The sequence below is a fragment of the Neoarius graeffei genome, chromosome 24 (genome assembly GCF_027579695.1).
Source record: "Neoarius graeffei isolate fNeoGra1 chromosome 24, fNeoGra1.pri, whole genome shotgun sequence".
NCBI classification, from domain to species: Eukaryota; Metazoa; Chordata; class Actinopteri; order Siluriformes; family Ariidae; genus Neoarius; species Neoarius graeffei.
In genome coordinates, this window is record NC_083592.1 from 46,631,814 (window position 1) to 46,650,314 (window position 18,501).

The following is an 18,501-nucleotide window of genomic DNA, read 5'->3' on the forward strand; positions in this document are numbered from 1 at the left end:
TTACAGCACATAAGTGAAACGAAGTGTGGCACTCAAAGCCACCTTGGAAATCTTGAGAAATGGATGGTTTTGGAAATGAGCACCTCCCGGAGTTCCCAATCAACCCGGCTCCATTAGGAGAGAAGAAGAGGGAGAGAGTTCAGAGTGCCCTCAGCTTGCAATCTATCGCCGTAATTACCCCCCCACCCCACCCCATCCCAAAACACACACACGCACACACAGGCACAAATGCTCTTATGATGCATGTGCGTTTTTGTGTGCAGTGAGTCATTCAAAAATACGGCGTCCAAAACTAACTCAAAAAGCAGCCGGCAGCTATTCTGAGTGCCTCTCTTTCAGAACCGTCCAAGGAACAAAAGCAGGCTCTGACCCAGATTTCGTTTTAGACAGAACAACATGGTGTTACCTGAATTTCAGGGAAATTTGGGAATATATTTATGCTTTACCTTCAAATTCAGAAAGTAAGCAGAAGCTTTGAGCTCACAGGAATGAGGAATTTATGGACAAGAAAGACTGGAGCGTGTTCTGCATGTGAGCATGTGCAAGTTTGAAAATGATGATCTGCAACCTTTAATTGTAAAGTGAGACAGACTGAAACTTGGTACTAATAACAAGTGATACGGTGTTGTTTTTCAGTAAATAATAGTGATCTGGACCGTGAGCTGGCCTAGTAGTTAAACCATAGGTGCTAAAGAAGGCAACTGGACTTGCTTGAAATCCTTGAAGACATTTCACTTCTCATCCGAAAGGCTTCTTCGGTTCTGTCTGATTAGTGGGGAGTTCCAGGTATTTATCCTCTAGAGGACCAAAAGCAACCCAAAAGGTGGTGCAACTTGTTCCAGAACATCTTGTTCCAGGTGCAACTTGTTCCCACTGACTGTCTAAACACAATTGGTGGCAAGTAGGAGGGCTTACGCATGTGTGGTAGCATTCATCCTGGTCGTTTATTGTCCGGACAAGACCACTTCGTGGCAAATTCAATGGTCAGTTCTTCTCGAGTGCTTTTCCTTGTCAAATATGTCTGTGATGGTTCTCAATCATCCAGGTCATAGTAAACTGTTGGTGCTAAAGAAAGCAACTGGACCCTACATTACGTCGAATCAGCGGATCATCAGATTAATGTTCTTAAAACGATTCGCGTTTACACTAAAACCGTTAGCCGTGCACACAGCAACGCCAATACACGGATACGCTCGGCTCCGCAGGCATCCTGCGCTCCAAATCACTCCGCCCTGAACAGCGAGTGCCCTCTGGAGGGTGCGCACTCCGGCCCTGCGCAGCTCACAGAGCGCGCGAGTGAAGTGCACAAGCCACGATTCGGGACTGAGCCGCTGTGTGTGTGATCCCAGCGCATATCACTTACCACTTGCAAGTGGAAGGATGGCAAGCCTAAAGACAATCATAACTACACAATGGGCAGTATTTGCATCAGTATTTGCAGTATTTTCATACTTTTATACTCTTTAATGAAAGGTGATACAAGGCGGAAGTCCGCGCCGTTTTTCAGCAGTCGCGTCACATGACCAACGCCAGCGAATCAGGAAGGTGGATGTCACAGTGACGTTGTCCAATGAGACGCCAGCTAGAGCTCAGCACAGCGTATCCGCGTATTTTGAATGTTTACACAGCACCGGATCAGACACGATCTGGATTGAATACGTGGACGCTGGCGGATTCCCGTTTCCAGGCATTTCCAGGTGGTTTAATGTAAACGGACAGTGCATCCGCGAAGAAAACGAGACAGATACGGTCTAGTGTAAACATAGCCTCAAAAGATTCATTGAGGTCACAAGGGTCATTGACCATCTCAGCCATCCTGTAGGTTGTTAGGGTCACTGGAAGCCAGGTGTGAATGGTGTTAGCAGCTTAAAGGGTTGTTGTGGAGATCTTTCGGTCATTGGTTCTCTTTGCCATCATATGAGTCATTAGAGAGAGAGCCGCCAACCCACAGATCACCCTAACAACCCTCTAGGCTGCTAACACTGTTCACACCCAGCTTCCAGTGACCCTAACAACCTACAGGATGACCGAAAGGGTCAATGACCCATGTGACCTCAATGACTCTTCTTAGGGTTGCTTTTGGTCCACTAGAGGATAAATACCTGGAACTCCCCACTAGTCAGAACTGAAGAAGCCTTTCAGATGAGAGGTGAAACGTCTTCAAGGGTTTCAAGCAAGTCCAGTTGTCCTTTAGCACCTACGGTTTACTATGACCTGGATGACTGAGAATCTTCACAGACAGATTTCCACACACTTTAGGATGAGGGCCTAGCGTGTCCACCTCTCGACTGGGAGATCACAAGTACTACTCGTGGTTGGGTCATTACCAAAGATTGTCATAAAAACGGTACCTACTGCCATTGAGCAAGGCATGCTGCAATACAGATGTGCATAGGGAGTGTAGGATTATTTTATACCTTAAAATTACTGTTTAGGGTTTCAGAATATGTTAGGATTTCTGTTTCTGTGGCCACGGTTATCTTTGTGCCAGGCTTTCTGTGTTACAAGGTTCAGCAGGTCAGATTGTGGAATTTCTCCTTGTTAGCCAATTTAGACCATTAGTACTCTCTTATTTCAATATTTTACGGTCCTGACACACAAAACTGCATTAGCCTGCTACAAATATTTTTCTAAGATCATGGAGAAATTATGTTGTATTACTTAGCCTGAATTTATGATATTCTGCTGAGGAGGTTTTCTGGCACTAGGCTCCATTAAGCTGAGCCTCAGAACAATTTATGAGTTCAAATGTTTAGAGGATCTTGTGTGTAACCATCTTGTGTTTCTTCACCACTGACTGCTATCATTGTAAAGGCACTTAGTGTGATAAACACAGACTCGCCATTGTGTAGTTAAAACCTTAACATGTCATCTGGTGGGAAATACGAGCGGGTCTGGTTTATTGCAAATTCAGCAGAAGGTATGATTTATCCAGTTAGAAGCCTGCACTGGGCAGCCAGTCAGAAGTCTGTGTTCAAACTAAGAAAAGTGCTTTTACAATGATTTTAATAGGAGACGCCATTTTGTTTTGGGGTGGTTCCAGAGTGGTCCCTTGTTGCAGGACAGAGTTTAAAAATTACTGGTGGAAGTTGAGACTTCAGTGTGTATCCTGGATATCGCTCAGTGCCTGAATTGTTTTATACAATAAAAGCGCTTCAAGGTGACTTCTTTCGCATAAGTGTATTTTTGGCTACTTTTGAGGTTCAGACATCCACGACAGGAGTCAAACTCTCACGGTTACCAGAGGACTGGCCCCCCACTGTAACACTAGCTATGTACTGTAATAGGCGAGATTCTGAGGGCTGTAGAAAAGGAGATTGGCACCATCCAATGTGCCTTAAGGCCTCTGCATGCTTTTGCGACAAGGCTTTCGCAGATAGCTTTTCGCAGACAGTTGTAATTTATCGTTGAGCGGGGAGTAATAGGCGTGCGCGATGTTATTCACCGCCACAACGCAAGGGGGCGCGAAGTCGCGAAATCGCTAGGAGTAGTTGGTGGGTGTGGTTAGTGGAGTGTTTATCCTCCGGTTACTTATAATGACTAGAACTGGAGTCGTATAGATGTACGTACTTCCTCACTTCCTCGATCAACCGCTCTTCGTGCTGCTCCATCTTCGCTCGTGTTTTTAAAAATGGCGGTCGTGAAAACAAACCAAACCGGGAAAGTAGGGAAGCGGAAGTGCGTGTACAGCGGATGTAGAGTGGACCAATCAGAGCCCTCTTGTCTGCGACGCTGTCTGCGAGGCTTCTGCGGTGGTCACAATTTTTGGGAGGTGCGCGCAGAGCATCTGCGAAGGTGGGGGGGCTATGCAGACGCTATCTGCGACGCCGTCTGCGAGGACTGGGTTGTCAGCATAAATTGGCTTTTAAGGGCCTGGTTAGTCCTGGGACGAGAGACTGCATGGGAAGACCAGGTCCTAACACGGGAACGACTTTGACTTTGAATCATGAACTGGAACTCACTTTTTCATTGCATGTGCACATACATTTGGGTATCCGAAGTGCCCATCACCTCACAACCTCTGAACTAAGACACCCAGTCAGTTTCTTTTGTTCTACCCGTTTCAGTAAACATATGCTTCAACAAACCATTCAGATTCGACTCCCCTTTCTATGTCACAAGCTCATTAGAGCTCATTAGAATGATCCCGCCCCCTCATATTAGTATCTCCACTCATGGATTGGGAACTGCCTTTCTGAATGAATGTTCATGAGGAAAGTGCAACCTGAAGAGGGGCCAGCAGAAGAGGGGGGGTGGGGTGAGCAGTGGCTCATTATCATTTAAAGGAACAGGCACTCAAATCAGCCGTTGAGAAGACAACAGGGTGAGAAAGGAGCTGTTGTGGTTTACCCTTGTGGTATTTTTACCAAAGCATGTCACAGACATTTCATTAAAGTGCCATTCCACCGTTGGATGTATTCTTTGGCATAAAATACAATATATTTTATGACAACATGACTAGACAGAGAAATCTTTTAGCTTCAAAATGATATATCAAACATAATTTTTTAACAACGACAAGTATATTAATTTTGCGACCAAAGTCACCTACCCTTTTAATTTCCGCGCGGTAGTGAAACGTGATGTCATCGGCAGGTTCCCCTTCTTGTGTACCACGTCACGTGTGACGTGGCACAAATTATCAGCAATGGTGGATAGAACGCGATTTCCACTTGTCGATTGCTGTGCCGATATTCACCATCGACCGTCTCCTTTGGGCATCACTTGCTATTTTCCTTCGCTTCTTTTCCGAAGCTGACAATCGTGTTCTATCTGCCATTGCTGATAATCTGTGCCACGTCACACGTGACGTGGTACACAAGAAGGGGAACCTGCCGATGACATCACGTTTCACTACCGCGCGGAAATTAAAAGGGTAGGTGACTTTGGTCGCAAAATTAATATACTTGTCGTTGTCAAAAAATTATGTTTGATATATCATTTTGAAGCTAAAAGATTTCTCTGTCTAGTCATGTTGTCATAAAATATATTGTATTTTATGCCAAAAAAATACATCCAATGGTGGAATGGCACTTTAAGACCTCAGGGAACTGTATTAATGTGTGGAAAAGGGGTACAATATGTCACCTTTAAAAGTAAATTATTCAGATTGTAATGGAGAATATTTGTGACCCATTTTAGAGGCTGAGGTACTGGAATAGGTTGAGGTATATTAGTTCAGACATCTTCAGGTGCAAAATAAGGCTTAGTTATTGGGAATTAATGTAAGTGTAATTAGTAATTAATCAGCAGTTATTATAAAAGACAAAAAGAACCATGACTTGTCCAGGGTGTACCCCGCCTTTCGCCCGTAGTCAGCTGGGATAGGCTCCAGCTTGCCTGCGACCCTGCAGAAGGATAAAGCGGCTAGAGATAATGAGATGAGATGAGATGAAAAAGAACCATACTTTGGTAGCAGTTCTATCAAAGGAGAACTCTAAGCCTCGGGAATTATTGCAAAATTAATAACGAACTCCGACTAATATACTTACTAAGAATAAGAGTTAATGAAGAACTACTCATTCATTTCTGCTTAATTCTTGCATAGTTACCTATAAGATGTTGAACAGTGTTGTAAAGTGTTGCTGTATCTGTAGGATGGGTGTGATTACCACTGACAACCATAATGACATTTATCTGTACTGAGGAAAAAAAATTGTTTACTTGATTCACTCTTTAATAGAAGTCAAGGGAAAGCAAACAAATTCTGCCATTAAATGTTTTTCAAATTTAACCGGAAATTTAAAAATGATAACAATAAAGGTGTTAGGATTATACAGAAATGTATTTTCTGATAATCTAAGTTTTCCCCAGTAAGGCAAAAAATGAGACACTATAGCAAGTAATTTAAGTTATGATAACTTGTGCCTTTGTGTTAAAAATGTTATCTGTTGTAATCACACACTACAGCAGTGGAGACCCGGTACTATTAGAACTGGGACTTGAGTTCAGCCAAAACTTAGCCAGATACACCAAAAAAGCAACAGCGCAAAGGATTTTGCAAGGGATTAGCGGCAGGCTGCCAGGTCGCTCTGTTGTATGTAGCTGTCGATGTTGATTTTAAAAGTAACTCAGTAAATTCCAGAGGGAAATGAATACTTAAGTATGAGTGAAAAATACTGTAGTGAGTGTGTGTAGTTTCTCGGTCGTTAGCCTGTGCTACTTGCTCTCGATAGTACTGGCTTGACCACTTTATTAGCATTCGCTAACACTACTGATGAACACTACACCGGCTGGAAGGTGACTTCACTGCTGCGCTGACAGTGCTGACTCGTGGTTAAGCTAGCATTGGCCTTCGAAAAGCCCAAGGGTGATACATTTTTGGTCCCTCCCACTATAAATCAAAATCTCATCTCATCTCATTATCTCTATTCACTTTATCCTTCTACAGGGTCGCAGGCAAGCTGGAGCCTATCCCAGCTGACTACAGGCGAAAGGCGGGGTACACCCTGGACAAGTCGCCAGGTCATCACAGGGCTGACACATAGACACAGACAACCGTTCACACTCACATTCACACCTACGGTCAATTTAGAGTCACCGGTTAACCTAACCTGCATGTCTTTGGGAGCACCCGGAGGAAACCCACGGGGAGAACATGCAAACTCCACACAGAAAGGCCCTCGCCGGCCCCGGGGCTCGAACTTAGGACCTTCTTGCTGTGAGGCGACAGCGCTAACCACTACACCACCGTGCCGCCATAAATCAAAATCTGATTGGTTAATTCATCTGTCACTTCCCACAAATATACATTGCCATGGCCTTCTGTCCCGACAATGAAGTCCTAACCAATGAGTGAGCAGCTCTAAACTCTTCTCAGCCTAGAGACAACAAACAAACAAAAATCTCACTGAATAACTCGATTTTAATGTTTTCAGGACAGTAACCCTTTCATTTCTGAAGCACATTTGATAGAAAATGAGACCAAATCAGAATTAGAAGAGAATAATTAAAATTAAATTATGAAAAAATGAAAGAAGCTAAATCTAACATTTGAAATGCTGATATGTTTGGGCCTTCTCTGAACGCCTAGAAGGCTCTGATGGTTCCGCTTTGCGCTACAGATGTGGTGAAAATAAACACGAGTATCATGTATACCGTAACTACCAACTCCTACTGTACCACCCCAAGTGATTGTGTCCGAGTGTTCCTCTATAGAACTGGAAAAACTGTTAACAGGTAACTGTTGAGAAAAGCAGAAGGAGATCCTGATCAGCTCACCTCAGGGCAGCACTGGCTGAGCTCTCTGCGATTTGTGGGTTAGAGAGCCACTTGGTCTCGTCCACTATGGTGCGGGCATGAGGAAGACGCCCTACGTCCTTTATGGTCATCAGCATGTGGCGTGAGCTCTTGAGAATCCTCACAGCCTCGTCATGGGCAACGCTGCAGAAACTGTTCCCATTCACCTCCATGATCTGATCTCCAACCTGCAACCAGCAACCCAGACAATATGCAGTCAATTTTGTGAAAGAGCAAAAGTTGGAAAGAAACACTATGCCTCGTTTCAAGAGTGCTTATATTTACTATAACCGTATTACACTTGGACATTCTTGGACATCTTGGACATTCACTACGTAAAATTCTACTTCCTAGTTCGTAACCGTTACTACTAGGGGTTTCACCAAATATCGGAATAGTCGAATATTCGACCACCAAAACCACTATTCGACGCTGTGCGTGATAGTCGACTATTCGTCTTTCTCTTGTTTTTGTTTTGTTTTGGTTTTTTCGTTTTTTTCAGTAGACCGGTGCTCTTGTAAAATGGTGAAAGGACATCTTAATGATCTACCACAGACATGCAGCGTTGGGGGGTGGGGTGTGTGTGTGCGCCTGACGTCCACACAGCGACGCAAGGGGCGCCAAGCAAGACGAGAAAGAGAGAAAGGAGCAATGGCTGAAGCTGCTCGCGATACCCGCCTTCATGTATCTACAGTCTGGAAATACTTCACAAAAACAGACAAACCCGTCAACTGCAATATATGCAAAGCTACCCTAAAGTACCATGGCAGTACAACTACAATGCATAACCATTTGAAGCTACACTCGGCTGGAGCTAGCTACAGCAGCGGCGAAGTTAGCGGAGAGAAGCACCAACAGACAACAGTGAGAGACTTCTCTACACGTCAGATATCCGACCAAAGAAAAAGGAAAATAACCGGTCTGTTAGTGAATTTCATCGTGAAGGATATGCGACCGCTTGCTGCAGTGTCTGGAAATGGCTTTAAGGACATTATCAATTTTTTCGAGCCACGAGCAACCCCCTGGAGTGGTGGGCCCGCAAGGAGAAGCAGTTCCCCCGCCTGGCGAAGTTGGCCAGAATCTACCTGGCTGTCCCCGCTACAAGCACCCCGAGTGAGCGCGTTTTCTCCCTGGCTGGGAACACGATTACCCGTCAGAGAGCAAGTTTGCACCCAGCTCATGTGGATGCCCTTGTTTTCTTGAACGCAAACCAGGAGCGCAAGAATAAGATTATTAAAGAGGAGGACTTTGACAAGAGCGAATAGGCTAACTGTTAATTGGATTACATTACTGTGGATTACAGCTTTTTTGCACTTTTCGTTACGCTGCACTGTGGTGAGTAGGCTAGGCTGAGTTTTGTTTAAGACATTTAAAGCCTATATTTTTCGTTAATTGGGCGGCACGGTGGTGTAGTGGTTAGCGCTGTTGCCTCACAGCAAGAAGGTCCTGGGTTCGAGCCCCGGGGCCGGCGAGGGCCTTTCTGTGCGGAGTTTGCATGTTCTCCCCGTGTCCGCGTGGGTTTCCTCCGGGTGCTCCGGTTTCCCCCACAGTCCAAAGACATGCAGGTTAGGTTAACTGGTGACTCTAAATTGACCGTAGGTGTGAATGTGAGTGTGAATGGTTGTCTGTGTCTATGTGTCAGCCCTGTGATGACCTGGCAACTTGTCCAGGGTGTACCCTGCCTTTCGCCCGTAGTCAGCTGGGATAGGCTCCAGCTTGCCTGCGACCCTGTAGAAGGATAAAGCGGCTAGAGATAATGAATGAATGAATGAATTTTTTGTTAATTCTGAATAACAATTAAGATTTGGATAAAATGTGATGGATTATTAAGGCCTATATTTTCTGTTTGTTCTGAACAACAATTACAATTTTGATAAAAATGTGGCATTAAAGCCATTTTCTGTTGACTCTGAATAACAATTTGGATAATGTGCTATTCAATAAACATCATAAACTTTATACAACCTGTGGACATTTTTATGTTTAATAGCTTGATTAGTTTCACAGTTTACATGCAATGTTGATCTTAATTAGGCCTACATTGTGTTTTCATGGTCATTAACAGAGGCAAACTCAGAAGAGGGTTAATGGTTCTGACATCGTCGCATTGCTACGCATACGAGGCGAGACGCGTCAGAGCCAAGTCTGGCAGCAGCAGTGCCGCATGGATTAAAAAAAAACAGCGAATATTCGACTATTAGTCGACTTTTGGGAAGTATTCGAAGAATACTAAAATTCAGTATTCGTCAATGCCCTAGTTACTACAGTAGAGTTAGTGATCATCAGTGGACATGGTACACAATTTTTTACACACATTTTTCATGAATATAACTTTTTACTTAAAATACGAACACTCATTAGATGAAGATGAAAAGAAAGAAGGGAAGCCAATAACACCGGACGCACCTTTAAAGGCAGTGTACAAATCAACGTAAGCTAGCTAGCCAACTAGCTGACAAGCTATATACTGAGTGTGGGATCCATTTCTGCTAACAGAGCAAAAATAAATAGAACATTTGTCCCTGTTGTGTCTGAAATGTCACCTACTCGATATTAATGTCTTATTTATAGAAGAGTTGCTTAAAAGCGATATCACCCTCGCAATCGTTTGGTTATACTGAGCATCGGCACAGCGTAGGCATGAAGCCACGGACTGGGTGCCATAGCTAATCATAGCCATGCCGAAATTCAGTATAACCACAGACTTGCAAGTGCAATATTGCTTTTATACTCGCCAGCCACTTTATTAGGCACACCCATACATCCACCTGCTGTTTTATGCAGTTATCTAATCAGCCAGTCTCTTGACAGCAGCACCATACATAAAATCATGCAGATACAAATCAAGAGCTTCAGTTAACGTTCACAATGTTCAAACATCAGAATGGGTAAAATTGTGATCTCAAAGTGTGGCATGGGTGTTGGTTTGAGCCGGATGGACTGGTTTGAGTATTTCAGAAACTGCTGATCTCCTGGGGTTTTCACACACAAACAACAGTCTCCAGAGTTTACACAGAATGATGCGAAAAACAAAAAACACTGAGTTGAGTAAGGGACAGTTCTGTGGGTGGAAACAAACGCCTTGTTGATAAGAGAGGTCAGAGGAAAATGCCCATATTGGTTCGAGCTGCCAGGAAGGATATAGCAACTCACAGCAACTCTTTACAACCGTGGTGATCAGAAAAGCATCTCAGCATGCAACAGAAAACAGAAGACCACATTGGGTTCCACTCCTGCAGCCAAGAAAAGGAATCTTAGAATCAAGAACAAGTTCCTGTTAAAGTGGCCGGTGAGTTTATATACATAACAGTTCTGTAAACAAGACATTAATATCGAGTAACTGATTATTGATATACGGTCAAAAGCTGCTCTTATTAACTGATCAATCAGAATTGACCAAGAATTCAACAGAACAGTGGTGTTAAAGAGAAAAGGCACTGGCGTCTTTAAACCTTTGATCATAATAAGTAATATTTACACCTCTTATTATTGCTTTGAGTATTTTAAGCTTTTTCTTAATTGTTCAATGTATGTGGCAATTGATAAGATTTACATGAACGCATGCTGATCTCTAACCATGACACATCACAGATTCCCAAACTGACTTTTTTAACCAGCTGCATGGCATATCATGATTACAGTGCGTAGCGATCAGAGGAGGACAGCAACGAAGTACATTCACTTGAGTACTGTACTTAAGTACACTTTTTGAGTATCTGTACTTTACTTAAAGGAACAGTCCACCGTACTTCCATAATGAAATATGCTCTTATCTGAATTGAGACGAGCTGCTCCGTACCTCTCCGAGCTTTGCGCGACCTCCCAGTCAGTCAGACGCAGTCAGACGCGCTGTCACTCCTGTTAGCAATGTAGCTAGGCTCAGTATGGCCAATGGTATTTTTTGGGGCTGTAGTTAGATGCGACCAAACTCTTCCGCGTTTTTCCTGTTTACATAGGTTTATATGACCAGTGACATGAAACAAGTTCAGTTACACAAATTGAAACGTAGCGATTTTCTATGCTATGGAAAGTCCGCACTATAATGACAGGCGTACTAACACCTTCTGCGCGCTTCGACAGCACATTGATACGGAGCTCAGATATCAATGCGCTGCCGAAGCGCGCAGAAGGTGTTAGTACGCCTGTCATTATAGTGCGGACTTTCCATAGCATAGAAAATCGCCACGTTTCAATTTGTGTAACTGAACTTGTTTCATGTCACTGGTCATATAAACCTATGTAAACAGGAAAAACGCGGAAGAGTTTGGTCGCATCTAACTACAGCCCCAAAAAATACCATTGGCCATACTGAGCCTAGCTACATTGCTAACAGGAGTGACAGCGCGTCTGACTGCGTCTGACTGACTGGGAGGTCGCGCAAAGCTCGGAGAGGTACGGAGCAGCTCGTCTCAATTCAGATAAGAGCATATTTCATTATGGAAATACGGTGGACTGTTCCTTTAAGTGTTTTTTTTTTTGGAAACTCATGACTTTAACTTCAGTATATTCGAAAGACAAATATCGTACTTTTTACTCCACTACATTTCTATCAAGGTCCTCGTTACTCGTTACTATGAAGCAGTTTTGAAAGTGGATGTTTTTTTCTTTTCTTTTCTAAAACCTGATTGTTTTTTTTCATAGGTGACACTGAAACAGCCGATCAGTAATCACTAGGGTCACATCACATCCATAGACTGTATAAAATCAAGTTCAATGATTTCTCAGCAGCGTTATTTGAACACGATCAGTTGATGGCAGAATGGAAGGAGGCGGTTCTTCTGGAGAATGCACGCACCCATGGCCCATGAACCCATGTTTCAGTTTTCTGAAAGGATTAAAGATTCATTTCGTTTTAAATGTTTGCCTAAAACGAACCATATCACGGCCTACAAAAACTCGCCGTCCAACCTGCGGAAGCATATTGAGGTATATAAACATTTTATTCCAAGAGAAAGCTTGCAGTGAAGTTGTCTGTGCTTTTAGAGCTAGCGATAACATTGCAACAGCTATGCAGTCTGGTTAGTCAAATGACTTCCTATGAATTTGCCCGCCAAGTTGCTACAGCGGGCGGCACGGTGGTGTAGTGGTTAGCGCTGTCGCCTCACAGCAAGAAGGTCCTGGGTTCGAGCCCCGGGGCCGGCAAGGGCCTTTCTGTGCGGAGTTTGCATGTTCTCCCCGTGTCCGCGTGGGTTTCCTCCGGGTGCTCCGGTTTCCCCCACAGTCCAAAGACATGCAGGTTAAGTTAACTGGTGACTCTAAATTGAGCGTAGGTGTGAATGTGAGTGTGAATGGTTGTCTGTGTCTATGTGTCAGCCCTGTGATGACCTGGCGACTTGTCCAGGGTGTACCCCGCCTTTCGCCCGTAGTCAGCTGGGATAGGCTCCAGCTTGCCTGCGACCCTGTAGAAGGATAAAGCGGCTAGAGATAATGAGATGAGATGAAGTTGCTACAGCCTTGTCCACGGCTAACGTTTACACATAGCTAGTTAACTTGGACACTGTTAGTTAGCATGTAAAAACGGAGTTATGCTAACATGAATAACGTTAACTTATCTGAAGTCCTTTCAGAAATATGGTTTAGCCTAATCTTGCCAAATAAACAAAAGGTAGAAATCTTTCTTTTCTAGTAGCGTTAGCTACCCAATATGATTTTGAGTTTGAAAAGAGTTTGCTAGCATGTCAGGTGGAGCTTCACTGACTAGCTAGCTTAACATTAAAGGATATGGGACATGAAACATAAATGCACGCTATATCAGTTTCTTTCCATTAAAAATATGAATTAATTGCATCAACAAATACAAAATCATCTATTAAATTCAGCAAAATCGTTATATTCATGATGATTATATGGCATTTCTGCTCGACTTCCGATATGCATTTTCTATAACTGGAAGAGCCGCTGTCACGTGATCATACGTCATAAAAACTTATGGGCACAGCACAAGCGGGTAGATGAATGGAGAAGTGGATGACAAGAAAATTGTTTTTATAGTCTTTAAAGTACATTGGACATCATACATTGGACATCATGGTGTATTGTGCTGCTTATGGTTGCAATAATTCCAATGAGAAATGCCCTGGAGTAAGTTTTTTTGCATTCCCCAAGGACCCGAAGCTGAGGAAAGTGTGGGCTCACTACTGCCGTAGAAAAAACTTTGCACCTACTGTTTCCCACAAACTGTGTTCGGACCATTTCACAGAGGATTCTTTCAACTTTAATACTCAGGTACTGAACGAAATTAATTGCCAAGCCAAATTTAAGAGGCTACTTAAAGATGAAGCCATTCCCAACGTCCCAATTCAGGAACAAGATGGCGGAGTGAAACCAGAAGTGCTACGGCCACCATGAGGTGCATTCGCTAAGCGTCTGAAAGCCGAGGTAAGGATTAGTATTATAATTTTGGGTGTATCAGTTAGGGTTTCATCTCGGACTTTGGAAGCATTGTATCTCAATCAATCTCGAAAAATATCAGCAAAAAAAAAAAAGCTTGCAACGGACTTTAGCTAGATCTATGATGAACTTTCAATGTATGATACAAAAATAATACTTCTTTCAACAGATCATTAGCCTTTGAGCAGAATTGTTTTTAACTTACCAGGAAGTGTTATCGAGCCGACCGCTTTCAGTTTCATGGGGACTGAATGAACTCTCACTCTCAGAATCATCTGACCCGTCAGAGTAAAGACAAGATCCATGTTCATGTGAATTTCCAGCTATCGGTTTGAATTGATAAGGTCTAACTTCACATCTCTGTGAAACATCAGGAATGTCACTGTCGATGGTGTCCATTTCGGTAACCTGTTTACATTAGATTCCCAAGCGCTGGCTCCTTGGAAAGTTTTTGTTACGTCACGGGTCACGTGACCACCTAGCTCATTAACGAATCCTTGTTTTACGCTGATGTATAAAAAAACTTGAATAATGTGATGATTTTCACATTTTTGACGCCCTGCAGTGATTTAGATGGCATTTCTTATGTCCTTTATACATAATTATGCCCAGAAAAAAATCCATGTCCCATATCCTTTAAACCACCATGATGGCACAGCATGCGTTCACTTTGTGAATTCACAAAATAATCCAGGGCGGCACGGTGGTGTAGTGGTTAGCGCTGTCGCCTCACAGCAAGAAGGTCCGGGTTCGAGCCCCATGGCCGGCGAGGGCCTTTCTGTGCGGAGTTTGCATGTTCTCCCCGTGTCCGCGTGGGTTTCCTCCGGGTGCTCCGGTTTCCCCCACAGTCCAAAGACATGCAGGTTAGGTTAACTGGTGACTCTAAATTGACCGTAGGTGCGAATGTGAGTGTGAATGGTTGTCTGTGTCTATGTGTCAGCCCTGTGATGACCTGGCGACTTGTCCAGGGTGTACCCCGCCTTTCACCCGTAGTCAGCTGGGATAGGCTCCAGCTTGCCTGTGACCCTGTAGAACAGGATAAAGCGGCTAGAGATAACGAGATGAGATGAGACAAGACAAAATAATCCAGTCAGCTGCTTCAGAACCATGAGGTATTATAAGCGTTGTGACAATAATACAACAAAGTGTTGACAGAAAATCTACTTTTAATACTTAAGTATTTTTAAAAGAAAGTATTTCGGTACTTAAGTAAAAATTTGACTGGAGAACTTTCACTTGTATCAGAGTAACATTTGACCAGTGGGATCTGTACTTTGTCCACCTCTGATAGCGATATAATAGCATGCTTTTTAAATCCATATCATGGAACGTTGACTTATAATAGATCAGCTAAACCATTTCACACAATCAATAAACCACAAATCCAGTGCGGAATTGGGGAAATGGGGCTTATCAATTCGATAAACAGCGAGAGAGCGTCCCTCTATCTGCAATGCGCCTTCTATAAGCCCTATAGGTAGCATAATAATCCAGAGAGCACATTGTGTAGCAGTAATCAGCTCTCAGCCTCAGCAGCACTCGGTGTCTCAGCTTTGCGTTTGACCTCATGAGGACACGGAGAATGCTTTAGGAAGCTAAATGAAATGTAAGCTGCTAAAACAGCACAATGCTGGAGATGTTCTAATAGGTCAATAGGGAAATCAATGTAAAGAGACACATTGGTGAAAACCTCTCAGGGACCGAGAACAACAGTCGATGGTCCGCATGATGTTTATTTCATAGATATTGAACAAATTCAATAGTTCAGACGTTTCCAATTAAAGATTCAGCACTCTTAGAAGTTCCTTGGCCAAGTAAGAGATAGCACCAAAGTGTTCAGATAGAAGTAAAAGCTTATACCATGGACTCATCATGATTTAAAAACAGTTCATTGGTTGTGTATATGTTGTGCTTATTTTAACTGAATGACATGATCTAGCACAGTCAAGGTTATTTCTAACATCAGTGGGAAGAAATTTTCATGGATGATGGAACTTTAGGACGTGCTCTGCCTTACTTTCTTCACTGAAGGCAAATTTTTTCATAAAAAAATATCATTTTTTAGGTTTATGGCTGGGCGATATCACAATATGATATCAAAATCATATTATTCTATCCACATTCACTGGATATGAGCAATCGTGTGGTCTGATTGGCTACTCTATTACTAGGATATCAGCAGAGGTGGAAAAACTGGATTGACAAAGTAAAAGTCCTGCTTAGGTTTTCCTTCTGCCTGTGCTCTCAACACAGGTGATTTCACCAATTAGCTCATCAACCTGGCTTAGGGGATGTGGTAATTAGGATCAGCTGGTTCATTGAATTGGCTGGAGCAAAAATGTGGCAGGGTTTTTACTTTCTGCACCCGGGTTTTTCCACCTCTGGATATCAGCTCATATACCATGAGTAGAGAAAAACAAAATGGCAGAGCGTGTTGCTGAACCAACCGAGAATGAAATAAAAACTCTACTCGAAAACAAAACCCAAAAAAAATTAAAAAAAAAAAGCAACAAAATATGGAATGAAAGTATTTGATGGTAAGAACATATCTCTTATTTTTCAAGAATTATTATTATTATTATTATTATTATTATTATTATTATAGCATTTTTCACAAATTGCTACTGTCTTTTTGCTGGTTTGTTTACATTCTAAGCGGAAATGATTTTGTCGGACGTTTTGTGTAAAGTTTTTATTGATCGAATTTGCAAAAAATAAAAATAAAAATGCTCTGTTTCTCAAAATCCAGTGAATGTGGATAGAATAAAACAGTTATTCCACTCAGTCTCGTCATACATGGCTCCTGTATGACTCAATTTCTTGAAATACCTGTTAAATATTTTAACTTTGTCATTCAGACTTATGAGCATCCTGGATATTTTCCGATGACACAATACCATGTGGACATATAATTAGTGCATCAGTTTCATTTTCTCGTTTATATCTTTTTATTGTAAAATAAAACATCTCTCAATATTTCATTTCTCATAACATCATTCCACTCTTTCATTAGCAAAAATTTGACAATACAATGACCAAGTTTTGTACAGAATGACTAGTTCTTTCAAACGAAACAATCAGAACTGAAATCCATTGAGAGTAGAGAAAGGAGATACGATTTAATTGAAAATAAACAAAGTTATAAACAATTTGTTTACAACAGGAAAATCGACAAACAAATGACCAAGTTTTGTTCCTCAAGGGACGCTCTACCCAAAACATCGATCAGAACTGGAATCGGATGAGAGAGGAGATACAATTCCAGTGAAAGGCCTGGAAAATGTGTTAATTTGGCCTAATTAGTAACACGTTAGCAAAAAATTTGGCAAAACAACGACCAAGTTTTGTGCAGAATGATGAGTTCTTTCAAACAAAACAGTCAGAACAGAAATCTGTGGAGAACTGATGGAGGAGATATGATTTAACTGAATAGTGGACGGACAACGGACGCCACGCCATGGCAATCGCTCATCGGCCTTATGATGAGCTAATATAGGGTTACAGGAAATGTTATTGTAGTTTAGAACAAATGGCAAACAACTTTATTTGTACATGTATAATAATATTAACGTTAGCTTACTACTGACTTAAAAGGCAATACGGTGTTTGACCATGTACAGTAGGTGTGTCCAAACTTTTGACTGGTACTGTATGTGAGCGTGGGGCGGCATGGTGGTGTAGTGGTTAGCAAGAAGGTCCTGGGTTCAAGCCCAGTGGCTGATGGGGGCCTTTCTGTGTGGAGTTTGCATGTTCTCCTCAAGTCTGTATGGGCTTCCTCCAGGTGCTCCGGTTTCCCCCACAGTCCAAAGACATGCAGGTTAGGCTAATTGGTGGGTCTAAATTGACCGTAGGTGTGAATGTGAGTGTGAATGGTTGTTTGTCTCTATGTATCAGCCCTGCGTTGATCTGGCGACTTGTCCAGGGTGTACCCCGCCGCTCGCCCGTAGTCAGCTGGGATAGGCTCCAGCTTGCCCGCGACCCTGCACAGGATAAGCGGTTACGGATCATGGATGGATGGATGTGAGCGTCCATCACCCATGTCCCTGTGAATGAGCTCTTATTATAGAAACAATAATGAACATTAATATACGCCTGTGATTTGCCTCATCAGACCTGCTGACCAATCCGAATAGAGAACTCTACAATGGTTTGAAGTGAGATCTTTTATTTGGGCAATTCCATGTAAATGTCAACCTCACCATGCAAAAATAAAGCAACATGTAATACATCAAAACCACTCCCAGAGATCTCACCTAGGCCTGTATTTTACAGATGTGAATAAGTTGAACCAATTTGTAACCAACCTAATTGTCACTGTCAGTCTTTCTTTCTTATAATGTAAAACCCAAGCTAAAATCAACTTTGATCATGTACAATTCTATATTATTGCCACAAGCCACAGAAATGTATGCTAAAATCCACAAAACAGCAAAACAATAGCCATCCTAAATATTATTTAAGAACTTTGATAGTTTTAGCTGATATTTAGAGAGTTTTTCAAAGGGTTATGGTGGTTAAATTGCTGATTTTCTAAACATACGCCATGTCTATTTCAGACGCGTCACATCCATAACGGAATTTCGTCACATCCATAACGCTGACTTTTCCTTCCGAAACTCTGCATGAAATACAAAATATTTTAAACAAAGATTTTTTTAATATTCACCTTGGACCCCTCTATCAAATGGATATCTCCATTTCGACATTAGGTTTACAATTTCACAGAGTTTGATAAAAATGTACAGTCACCCAAGAAAAGTGATACTTTTTCTGTCACATCCATAACGCATCTTTTATTGGCGTTTTCTGGCATGCCCTAGATGTACTATGGGAATTGTTCTTGTTCTATCACTTCTCCAGTATGGTACAGCC

At 42.4% G+C, this 18,501-nt stretch overlaps 1 protein-coding gene across 1 annotated transcript in view; it reads right to left on the bottom strand.

Annotated features, from left to right (window-relative positions):
• whrnb (whirlin b) overlaps positions 1 to 18,501 on the bottom strand; it is a 191,102-nt gene that overhangs the window by 80,580 nt on the left and 92,021 nt on the right. Inside the window, exon 4 of the mRNA XM_060907385.1 lies at positions 7,222 to 7,427. Coding sequence (XP_060763368.1) covers positions 7,222 to 7,427 — 206 coding nt within the window. The remainder of the gene's footprint in view (positions 1 to 7,221; positions 7,428 to 18,501) is intronic.